Source organism: Cervus elaphus, chromosome 13 (genome assembly GCF_910594005.1).
Source record: "Cervus elaphus chromosome 13, mCerEla1.1, whole genome shotgun sequence".
NCBI lineage: Eukaryota > Metazoa > Chordata > Mammalia > Artiodactyla > Cervidae > Cervus > Cervus elaphus.
In genome coordinates, this window is record NC_057827.1 from 66,533,478 (window position 1) to 66,546,000 (window position 12,523).

Sequence of the window (12,523 nt, forward strand, 5' to 3'; positions counted from 1 at the left end):
TCCTTATGGTCCACCTTTCACAACCATACATGACTACTAGATAAGCCATAGCTTTGACTATGGTCAAAGTCAGCAAAGTGATGTCTCTCCTTTTTGATACACTGTCTACTTTTTCACAAAGACAGAGGCACAGTGGTGTTTCAGCCCCTCTTTAAATCAGTGATGATGGCAGAAATCATTTTTGATGATAATATAATAAAAGCCTACAAAGCACCAAGCTTTTAATGCCATTATCACTTATACTCAAAACAACCTTCCAAGGGGCGTGTTGTTATCCCTATTTTGCCAGTGGGTTAACTGAGGCTCAGAGAAGTGAAGTAACTGGTCTGGGATGAAGTGAGTGGAGAGAACGTGGGCTCAAACCCAGGTCTGTCTGGCGCCAGAGCTCACACTCCTTTCACTGTGATGGGCTGATTCTTGCAAAGATTTCCAGGTCAGTGCTTGCATCTCCTTATAAAAAAACAGTGCTTCATATAATTACTCTTTGGAAACCATCCCTCTCATGTGCCCTTGTGTGGATGATGCTCGTTAGAAACAGTGATGTTCTGAGAAGCCCCAAGAGTGCTGACAGGAGCAGCAGGCAGAGGTGAGGGTGACTGAGCAGAGATGCCAGCAGCTTGCAACTCTGAGACAGACCTGCCCATTAATAAGGGGCTGCAGGCCCTGAACCCCCAGGTCAGGACGCAAGCCTGTGCTGTGAGAGAGGCCTGGGTCCTCTGCTCCTCCAGTTATGAAGGAGCTCATGGACAGGGCTCAGTCTCGGCAATATTATCTTGGAAGGAAAGAAGGAAGGGAGGATAATTAGTAACCATCATATTTGATACGGGCTGCCCCAGTGGCCCAGCAGGTAAAGAATCCACCAGCAATGAAGGAGACACAGGAAACTCGGGTTTGATTCCTGGATCGGGAGGATCCCCTGGAGAAGGAAATGGCTACCTGCTCCAGTATTCTTACCTGAGAAATCCCATGGACAGAGGAGCCTGGTGGGCTACCATCCAAAGGATCACTGAGCAACGGCTGAGCAACTAAGCCTGCATACTGTCTATATGTGTGTGTATTAGCACTTTTGAAAGATTTTTTTTTATATCAGCCAACTTTAAATCTTTATTGAACTTGTTACAATGTTGCTTGTGTTGTTTATGTTCTGGCTTTTTGGCCATGGGCCATGTGGGATCTTAGTTCCCAGACCGGGCATGGGATCTGCACCCCTGCACTGAAAAGTGAAGTCTTAACCACTGGAGCCCCGGGAAGCCCCTGTATATTAGCATTTAGACAGTAACCTTCCTTCTATAAATATTCTTGGTCCTCTGTAGACTTTCTTTCTAATTTACAAAATGATCAAAGTCATTTGATAAGCTGTTGTTCAGCAGTCAACTAGAAATATGTGGTTTTCTAGATTGTCTGAGACTCTTGGTTTTCAGCATAGGGCGTAGTGATTAAGTTATTCTGTTTCTTTGCCTTATACGGGCTTCCATGGATGTGAATTCTCATCCATCTGGAAGTTGGAAACCCAAACAGTGGTGTGTTAACAGTTACTCTGTGATAAAGTTCCTATGGATCTCTCCTGAGGAGAGAGAGTTTTGAAAACAGAAGCAAGCTGGGCCTTCTGACCGTTAGGAGTAAAACAACCTCCAAGCCATTTAAAATACATGTACAATCGTGTTAGAGACTTTCTGTAATCAGAGTTCTAAATTAAACGAACTGGGGCGTCTGTGGCGTCTGGGTGGGTATATGTTTGTTTTCTTTTTTCGGGTTTTTTCAGCCTAGGACCGAAGAACAAAATCCCCTTTGGAAATTGTCCAGCACCCAGGGGTTGTCCTTTGTGTTGCCAATTAAGACTTCGATTGGGGGCTTGATTTGGAATCCTTGGGAAAAGCTTTGTTTCCATTAGTCAAAGAAGAAAAGGCAGAGAATCCGGGAAGACGTTGTAGGTCATACCTTGCTCAGTGGGGATGCTGAAGCTGACAATAGAATAACATTCCCACTGGCTCAAAACGGAGACAATCACTCATTCTTTCCACCCCTAAGTAGAGCTTTACAATAGGGCAGAGCTGTGAGAAGAGAGATCAAAAGAACAAAACTGGTACAAAAAGAGAGCATTATTTTTAAAATGCTCCGCTCCAATTGGAAGATAGTATGGTAAATATCCATGGTTTCCAAACAAACAGCTGACAGTCCTTTGGAAAAATAGCTGCGCTCGTTAGCAGTACAGCGTTTGTGAAAGCCCCGAAGTCAGTACCCGGTGCTTAAGGATTTAAATCTGCTTTGGGTTGTGGTTTTTTTGTTTTGTTTTTCTAATATATTTATCATTGAGATCCACTGAGAGGTGTGTGTTAAATTCATGTTCTGAGTCTGATCTCTGTAACAAGATTAGAGATGGGAGTATTGTGCTGTTGAACAGAGGACGATGAATTGGCACCTACCCTCTTATCAGAAAGGATGCAATTCCCCACTCTGGGCTCAGGTTGTGAACTGTTAGTCGCCCAGTCGTGTCCCACTCTTTGCAACCTCATGAACTGTAGCCCTCCAGCCTCCTCTGTCCATGGAATTTTCCAGACAAGAATACTGGAGCGGGTAGCCATTCCCTTCTCCAGTGGATCTTCCCGACCCAGGGATCGAACTCAAGTCTCCTGCATTGCAGGTAGATTCTTTACCATCTGAGCCACCAGGGAAGCCCCCTAGGCTCGGGTAGTTGACTTTATATGATAGAAAAAAAAACCCAACTTATTTTCATGTGTCAAATTCTCTAAGACCACCAGCCTTCTTAGAAAATACCTTTTTATTGTTGCTGTTACAATGATGTCTTCAGCCTTTCTTAATTACTGAAGTGCGTGACCTCAGTCTGTCACAATTACCTCACCCTTGCAGGACAAAAGCCAGGTTAGTTCTGGTCCCTGTTGACTTGCCACTGCTCAGCACAGCGCCCAGTATAAGTTGATTCCAAGTAAGTATTTGTCGAGCATGTGCTCAGTCGTGTCCAACTCTTTATGACCCCATGGACTGTAGCCCACCAGGCTCCTCTGTCAAAGGGATTCTCCAGACAAGAATACTGGAGTGGTTGCCATTTCCTTCCTGCATTTGTCAAGTAGATAATTCTTCTAATCTAGTGTTAATCACTCCAGCTGTCATGACAGATGACCTCATTAGAAAATCTCTGGTCACGCATACAAGCTTCCCCTCAAGATTCATGTTTTTTTTCAGGTGTAAAAGTTTGGGGTCTTTTCCCCAAAGTTTTGGAAAGCCAATTCTTGGTTCCAAATCGCATAATGAAAGAAAGACAGCAGTCATGGTAGCTTATTACACTTAGAGTTACTATCTAACCATGAGAAGAAAGATGGCCACTTTTCCTCCACTCTCCATTTGCAGAGATTCCGTTTTACATCTGAAATTTAGTTTAAGTCGGCAAAAGCCATTGAATGCAACTGCAGGGTAGTGTAAAGAACAACTACGTTTTCAGAACTTAGAAAGGATGGGGTTTGGGAGTGGGGGCCAAAGGCAGGAGGGAAAGGAAGAAATGATGGTATTATTAGTGCATTTCTACACCAGACGTACTTGCCTTAAGCACTAAAAAATGTGCTGTGTGATTATACATTCTCTCCCAAGCCAGGACTTCTACCACTTTGAAAATAAAGAACGTGGTTTTTCCCTTGCTGTCCTGAGGGAACATAACTTGTTTGGTTACTCCCTGCTGGTTCCTGCAGGAGGCTCCTCACAGAGTGTATACAGTATTAACTCCTTCTCACTGCCCTTGTTCCTGCAAGTGTCTTGTCTTCAAGCTCTATTTTCTGTCCTTGGCTTTGAGTCCTAGCAAGTCCTCTTTAATTCATAAGAGCCCTTGGCTCTCAAAAGGAAATTTCTTGTTCTTCTTGAGTATACAACAATAGTAGATTAAAAAAAAAAAAAGATTAACATTTTAATGCAAATATGCAAATAACAAATATCTTGAAAGGGTTGTGATGGATTATACCCAAGTCTGTATATGCAGACTGAAATGTTTTCCTGTTTTAATGTGCAGTGTATTCTGTAATTTATTGAAGTTTACCAAAATAATTTTCCACGCTTTTATTACTACACTCATGTTTATTCTGCTTTGTTTCCATGCCTCTCATACAAAGATTAAACAGGTCTGTGAGTCTTCTCAATGCTTATACACTGAACAGATCAACGGCCAGGTGAGGGGTACTTAGATTTCCAATGTAACCCTCGCTGATGCTTTGGTAGTTTCACCTGCCTTCTGGTGTAGTCGCTTAGAGGGTCTTACCTGATGCCTGCCATTGCTGAAGTCTTCGATCATGTAGCTGTTATTACTTATTGACCTTTGCTGGGTTTTTTAAGCTTTTTATTTTATATTGTAATATAGCCAATTAACAGTGTTGTAATAGTTTAGAGTGGACAGCAAAGGAACTCAGCCATACATATACATGTATCTATTCCCTGCCAACCTTTATTGGGTTTTTAGACATTCAGCACCTCTGTTCAGCAGGTCCTCAAAACTAATGTGCTGCAGTGTTTCATAATTTGCAGGTGATCTCTGTTTATTTTTGGCCTCGCCATGTGGCTGATAGGATCTTAATTCTCTGAGCAGAGATTGAACCCGGGCCCTTGCCAGTGAAAACTCAGGGCCCTAACCACTGGATCATCAGAGAGTTCCCTAGGTGCTGTTAACTAAGAGGTTCAGCAGAGAGCTAGGGGTCACGTGACCGCAGCCATTTGACTTTATACCCTGAAGCTCTCCCCCCGTCTGTTGTTGTTGTTATTCAGTGGCTCGGTCGCGTCTGACTCTTTGCAACCCCGAGAACTGCAGCACACCAGGCTTCCCTGTCCTTCACTGTCTCCCAGAGTCTGCTCAAACTCATGTCCATTGGGTCAGTGATGCCATCCAACCATCTCATCCTCCTCTGTTGCCCTCTTCTCCTCCTGCCCTCAGTCTTTCCCAGCATCAGGGTCTTTCCAGTAAGTCAGCTCTTTGCATCAGATGGCCAAAGTGTTGGAGCTTCGACTTCACCATCAGTCCTTCCAATGAATATTCAGGGTTGACTTCCTTTAGGATTGACTTATCTGGTCTCCTTGTAGTCCAAGGTACTCTCAAAAGTCTTCTCCAGTGCCACAATTCAAAGCATCAGTTCTTCGACATTCACCCTTCTTTATGGTCCAGCTCTCACGTCCATACATAGCTACTGAAAAAACCATAGCTTTGACTATACGGATGTTTGGCAGCAAAGTGATGTCTCTGCTTTTTAATATGCTTTCTAGGTGTGTCGTAGCTTTTCTTCCAAGGAGCAAGCGTCTTTTAATTTCATGGCTGCAGTCGTTGTCTGCAGTGATCTTGGAGCCCAGGAAAATAAAGTCTGTAGAATAGGAATGATACATTCCCTGGGGATTTGAGGTTTAAATTCAATGATGTGTATGAAATGCAAAATTCTTCATAGATGTGAACTGTTGCTGCCCACTGCTTCATCACTGATCTCCCCTCTTAACTCTTCCAGGAGCTAGGTTGAGTGCTAATTATTAGCAAATCGGCTAACGTTTGCTATCATTGATTAACAGTCATGGTGTCTCAGCTCTTTAAGGGTGCTTTATACAAGCTTTCAAATTGCCATGAACTTGCCCTGAACTCCCACAAGGACGCCACAGAGGTGATGCTAGAGGCTGCCAGCTGCCAGGGAGGGGTGCCTGAGAGCCTCGTGTCAGATGCTCGGCGGAGAACACTCTGGAGACGTGAACTGAGCTTGGTGTTTATCGTCACTGGAAGATCTTGAACTTTAGTACAAAGGCTTCTGTAATTTTTAGACTTCAGTCCTGAATTTCAGAAATGTAATGCTCTCCCCAGAGCTGTAATTTCCTTGTCCTCAAATTGAGAGTTCTAAAAATTCACATTTTGCTCTTAAGGCACACCCGTGTGGATCCCAGCTGTGAGATCACAGTGCTGTCAATTCAGAGTTTCCTCGGTGACCAAAGAGCCTCCTCAGAAAGTGTCTTCCAGTCACTGTGATTATGCTCATCTTATTTATGTTCACTCACTCAGAGAATGAGATGTTTTTTCAAAAACCAATACACCCTGCAGTTTTAAAAATCATGCTAAGAGATTATTTACTGATTGGTTGGACGTTACAGAGGAAGAAGGACTGAAGTTGGCTGGAAGGAAGACAGAGATGAGAAGGAAAAGGGAATGGAGGGAAGACAGCAGGAGCGTCTCATGTGCAAGGCTCTTGGACACTCTATGTTATTTAATTTTGAGAAAGGAAGGCGTATCCAGCCCAGGGGTAGTAGTCTCGCTGTCTTGAGCTCCTGGGCTCCTGTATCCTCCTGATGGAACTTTGGGTCCTGTGCACCCTCTCCTGGCTCTGTGCTCACTGGAGCCTCTGAGGTTTCATCATCAAGGTCCCCTCCTCCATCCACAGCCCCAGCACCTTAACCGTCCTCCCTGGGTTCTTGCTTCTCTGGTCTCCAGGTTTCTCTGCCTCCTGAGAGGCAGTTCTTCAGCCCACCTCGTCCAGAGTTTCTCTTTCCCAAGAGGCAAAGGCTGTCCTCATTTTCATCTCCTCTCCTTCCCGGCATGGAGATTCCCTCTGCGTCCGTGGTTCAGTAACCACATTAGGCATTAGGCATTGCCGCCCTAAGTCCCCTCCCAGGTTGCAGACTTACGTGCTCGCCCACCGGCACCTTGACTCTGCATCCACACCAGGCCGCTGCCCTCACACACACACACACACAGCCCTGCCGGGGAGCAGCACCTCCATTTGCCCTTCTCCTTTTTTTCTTCTCACGGAGCAGGTGCTAAATGATAGCATCTCCCTGTGATCCTTTGTCAGTGTGACAGTCCCATGTATTGTTTCATTTATTTCATCCTTTCATTTAATAAATATTTATCAAGCTTCTCTACTAGACTCTGCAAAGAATACAAGAATGATAAATGAGATGAGATCTCAGGAAACATATGACCTAATGATGACGATTAAAAAAAAACTTTACAGAATGCCTGTAGTATGCTTCCAGGCTCCAAGAGCAGACCATCAAGCTGCAGCCGCTGCCCTGGCTAACTGACCCCTCACCCCTGTGGGTCACTGTGAGGGGGTACCCCTTTTCCTAGGACAGGCTCCCGCCTACTGTGTAACTGCAGCACATCCAAGGTACTCGTTTTCTCTCTCCCAGAAATTCACAATCTTCAGGAAGTCTTCCCTAGACATCCCACAGCAGGCTACCAACCATGCTAGTCCTTCTGGTTCTTCTAAAGGAAGTAAGCACTGGCATGGGGACCCCCTCTAAACAAGGCATCCCACAGAGAGCGGACTGTGTGTGTCCCATGTGTGCCCTTAGACCAGAGTTCTTCAGTAGCAGCGCTGCTGACATTCGGGTCTGGACCGTCTTTGTCATAGTGCTCTCCTGGGCTTTATAAGGGTATTTGGGGCTTCCCAGGTGGAACTAGTGGTAAAGAACCCACCTGCCATGGCAAGGGATGTGGGTTCAATCCCTGGGTCAGGGAGATCCTCTGGAGGAGGGCATGGCACCTCACTCTAAGTGGGATTCTTGCGTGGAGAATCGCATGGACAGAGGAGCCTGGCGGGCTGCAGTCCATGGGGGCTCAGAGTCAGACACGACTGAAGTGACTTCACAGCTATAGCAGCAGCCTCCCTGGCGTCCGCCCATTAGACAGAGCAGCCCTCCCCACTCCCCCAGTTGTGACAAGCCAGTGTCCCTGTCAGACGTCCCTGGGGCCAGAGTCACCCCTGGTTGAGCACCGCTGACCTAGACTGAAGCCTGCAGAAGGGCGGGGTCACCTCCCGCTCAGGCCGCGGAGGGCGCTCGTGGTATTGTCGGGGTTCGTCCCTTTCAACTTCCCCGATGACCTTGAACTTCACCAGCTGTTACAAAGGCAATGAGTAGAGGCATAGATCTCAAGTGACATTCTGAAAAAAGTTTTTGATCTCTGTAGTAAGGAATTTAGAACCAGTCTCTCTCTTTAAGTATCCACATGGAAATAGGATGTTCTGTGTATATGTTTTCGTATTCAGCAGTAGGATAAATCCACTCCGGGAAGGATTTCTCTGTCATTTCACTGTCATTTCCTTCGCACTTTCAGTACCATCAAGAGGACCAGCTCTTCCGAACGGGTGTCTCCTGGCGGTCGAAGGGAAAGCTATGGGGATTCCAAAGGAAACCGGAACCGCACGGGATCCACCAGCAGTTCTTCCAGTGGCAAAAAGAACAGTGAAAGGTAAGGGGCGTCTTCCTGCCGGTTCCTGCTGTTCTGATGTCGTGTGACCTCTCTTCCCCAGAGGTGAATCCGAAGGCCCGCTTGTGTGCACATAAACTAGGGGCCCGCCGTGGCACGTGCGCCTTCTCTGGACATCACTGTGGGCGCGTCCGACAGCTCCTGGTCACAGCTCACCCCAGTTACCAGCCAGGTGGAAAACTGTGACTTCGACTCCCTATCCATGCAGAAGGCGTTCTTGAGAACTTGCTTAGTACCAACTCCATGGAATTTGGGAAGCTTCTGAATTGATAAAGTGTGGGACACTGTATTTCTAATACTCTCAGCTGCCTTTTTTTTTTTTTTTGCCTTTTTTCTGGCTGCCCTGGGTCTTCATTGCTGTCCACGGGCTTTCTCTAGTTGCAGAGCATGGTCTCCAGAGCACAAGGGCCCAGTTGTCACAGCATGCAGGCTTAGCTGCCTAGTGGCATTGAATCTGTGTCCCCTGCTTTGAACCAGGGATCGAACCCATGTCCCCTGCATTGGAAGCCGGATTCTTAACCACTGGACCACCGGGAAAGTCCCTCTCAGCTGCCATTTTAAAATTAACTTAGTGGCTTAAGTTTGTCAACAATATTTTCTACAACAGACTGGGTAAAAAGTTGTAATTGCATGATTTGTCAGAAATTACTTTTAATATCGAGCTAACACCAGAAATAGGAACCACTTTCTGGTTTCATAAGTCTTTTTCTTTGAGGTTGGTTTATAATGGATTATGATAACTCCTTGTTAAACTAATAGTAACATTTTATTAGTGAGAGCTAATCTGGGGCATTTTAACAGCTTGTTTTACGTCTAAGAATGTATTGTGTATATGAGAACAGTTTCTCTGTGTATATCTACTCAACATACTTTATTCTCTCTTTTTAAACATTGTGCTTTAAATTTTATTCTCTGTTGAGCAAAGCTTACAAAGGGATTTCAGCTTCACAGGCTAACCATGTTTTGGTTTTTGTTTTTTTACCAAATGTTCATGTAAGGAGAAGGCTTAGTCATAAAGCAGTGGACTCCAACCCACAGGCTGTAAAAGTTCCAAGTTTGTAAGTCCACTCTGATTCAGTCCTGTAAAGGAAACTTAAGCTCTTTTTTGGTTTTGTTCCTAAAAGATATGTTTTTTATGAAGAGATGCAGGCACGTCTCATGTCTCTAGCAGGTCAAATCCACAGCCAATTAACAATCTCAAAACCACTGACATGGGGCTGTCTTCTAATTTAGACTATTAGGACTTCTTATCAGAAGATTATGCTAATTGGGTGATAATACCTTGGAAATAAGGCCAAGTGGTTACAACAGCAGCAGAGCATGAATAAGTGGGAGATGCAGCGTGGCCTTTAGGCTTCTCTGAATTTAGGGTAAGCTTGGAAGTTGACCTGAGATGTCGAGATCTAGGCAGTTCTTAAAAACTTGGCTCCTTCTCTGCACATCTGATTTGTATTAAGAATTTCCAGAAAGAATCTGCATTGTGCAAACTCCAGATCTGTTGTATCTTTTAAATCCTATGTCTTTGCTCAGTGTGCTGGGTAAATATTTCCATGAAAGATATTTACAAAGGGTGTTATTTTTTTTAATGCCAGGAAATTTCGATTTGGAAATGAAGGACTGGGAAAATTTACTAATCATTTTCTAAAAATAATTCAGGCAACTGAACATTGGCCATTTAAACATAAGTTCTTTGTCTTACTAGAGCCCAAGAATAGTTGAGGCCCATGTAGTGCTGAAGACTTGAGAGTCACTTGGACTGCAAGGAGATCAAACTAGTTAATCCTAAAGGAAATCAACCCTAAATATTCATTGGAAGGACTGATGTTGAAACTAAAGCTCCAATACTTTGGCCACCTGATTCAAAGGGCCAACTCACTGGAAAAGACCCTGATGCTGGGAAAGATTGAGGGCAGGAGGAGAAGGGGACAGCAGAGGATGGATGCTTTGATAGCCTCACTGACTGAATGGACATGAATCTGAGCAAACTCCAGGAGACAGTGAAGGACAGGGAAGCCCGGTGTGCTGCAGTCCAGGGGGTCACAGAGTCAGACACAACTGAGCACCTCAACACCACCACCACCACATGTAGTGCGGAACTGGTTGAGTTGCACCTAAGGAGTATCAGAGAGAGAGTTCCTGCCTTCTGTGGGTCATTGCTGGTACTGGCAGACACCTTTAGGGACCCGCGGAAATGATGGCAGCGGTAACTCAGACAGAAGGAAGAAGCAGCTAGAAACAATAGAGGTGAAGGTCAAGCCGGTGCATCCGTCAGTGCCTGTCCACTTCCCTTCATCCTTCCGTTCCATCCCCCATCAAGAGCCCCTCTCTTGAGTTACCTGGAACTTGTACCAAACCAGAGCTGGAGTCTCATGGACCAGTGCCCAGTCTCCAGGGCTTAAAGCAGGCAAAGAAAGGGATGGAAGGTGCAATTCCGCTTTTAAACATTATGGTCCTCAGTAGTCTAAGATAGCACGACCTCTTGCGCATCACACACAAATATTTGTCCACGATCTTATCTTTTAACCCATTGTCCATGCATGATTACTATACATAGCAAGATGTAATGGAAAGGACACAGGTTCTGGAGTAAAAGAAAAATCTGGGTTTGTGAACAAACTTGGCCACTTCACTTCTCTGAGCCTCAGCTTTTCCCCCTCTGTGAATGAACGGTTTTATATCTTAATGCCCTTGAATCTTCTCAGAGAGCTAACTGGTAGGAAAACATTCAGCATAGCACTTGGCACTCAGTAGCGGCAGCTGTTGTGAATCAAGACCTGTGCAGAGTAGGAGAAAATATGGTTCATGAGGCTTTCCAAAATTCTGAACTTGATTTTCCTCGATTGTAAGGTGAAGGTGGTGGATGCTGTCTGACGTTGTTAGTCTTTTTTTGGTCTAACACATACTAACTTATATCCACAGGACACTCTTATGAGTACAACCTGGATTTTGGCAAATTCTAATTGGCTACGGAGACATAAAGTATTATACAGTCGCCCCAGGATGTCCAAGGGCTGTTGGTTCCAGGACCCCACCCCTACTCCCATCCCCAAATCCACGGATGCTCAAGTCCTTCAGTTAGTGGTTCCGCATCCACAGATTCAGCCAACCATGGATTTTTATGCTTGTGTTTGATTCCTTGATGCAGATACAGAGGAATGACCGTATATTCTCATGGTTGTTAATGTCACATCAGAACGAGCTGGTGTGCAGACGCTGAGACCCCAGGAAAGCTCATCAGAACGTGAGTGAGTGAGGGTGACCTTAGAGCTGTGACTTTGGGTCTGTCCTGATTCACAGAAGGAAGTCATTCACACCGGGCCATGCTTGAACTTGTATCAGTCCCAAACTATTTGCTATAAAGCTCTCAACTGCCACACACCATATGCAAAGCTGTCTTAGCACATCTGGCACTTTTGTGAAAATGAGAAAGAGGCTCCTTTCAGCATTCATGTGTCTCTGTAATAATAATCACAACAAATATAAAGCCATTTCCTATCAATTGTATAGATCTTACTGTCAAACATAAAGTAATAGTGTTTTGAGGTCCTAAACATTTACATTTTCTAAGATACATTAATTTATTGAATAATCATCATGTTTTATGTTCAAAGCAACTGTCTCCCTGGTAGTTTCCGTCTCCTTGCTCATGTATCTCATTTTCTTTGGAAATGGTCACGAGAGTCAACAGTCTCTCTTGTGACACTTTAGATTTTTATCTTAGAATAGTTAACATTTTAAAATATTTTCCTTGCAGTGAGCCACAGAATTTTAACAGCACTTATTAATCTTTGCCCTGACAAAATTTTCATAGGAACAAAAGCAATATACAGCAATGTAATATTTACCGCATGTATTATTGATGGTATATTGTGAATATTAACAATTATTTATATAGTGATCTGTGTCATAATGAAGTACTTATTCAATTTAAATAGGGACTTGACAGTAACATTCTGATAAACAATCTGTACTATCTAATGTAGCCAGTAGACTAATCCAAGAAAAGGGTTTTGTTTTGTTTTGTTTTTTAATAAGTGTTTCATATCAGACAGAAAAACAGCTACTGTTTAGAATGTACAGTTAATGTTGCCAGATTGATAAAATGTTTCAATTATCCAACTGGTTCCCCCATTGTCATTTTGAGGGGAATAAGATATATCAACTTTGTAAGCAAGACCTTTGGTCTCCGTCAGAAAGTTGTTGCAGTGTGAGCTGATTTTGTCCAGGTAAGAAATGTGACGGCCACCTGCTGGAAACCATGTTGTAACACACAAACTGCCCATCTTTGGG

At 44.3% G+C, this 12,523-nt stretch overlaps 1 protein-coding gene across 5 annotated transcripts in view; it reads left to right on the top strand.

The window, feature by feature from the left end:
• The window catches only part of EML1 (EMAP like 1), a 196,883-nt gene that overhangs the window by 138,291 nt on the left and 46,069 nt on the right, over positions 1-12,523 (top strand). For all 5 annotated transcript variants that reach the window (XM_043921463.1, XM_043921461.1, XM_043921462.1 and 2 more), the window contains exon 4: positions 8,081-8,215. In XM_043921463.1, the coding sequence (XP_043777398.1) occupies positions 8,081-8,215 (135 nt within the window). The remainder of the gene's footprint in view (positions 1-8,080; positions 8,216-12,523) is intronic.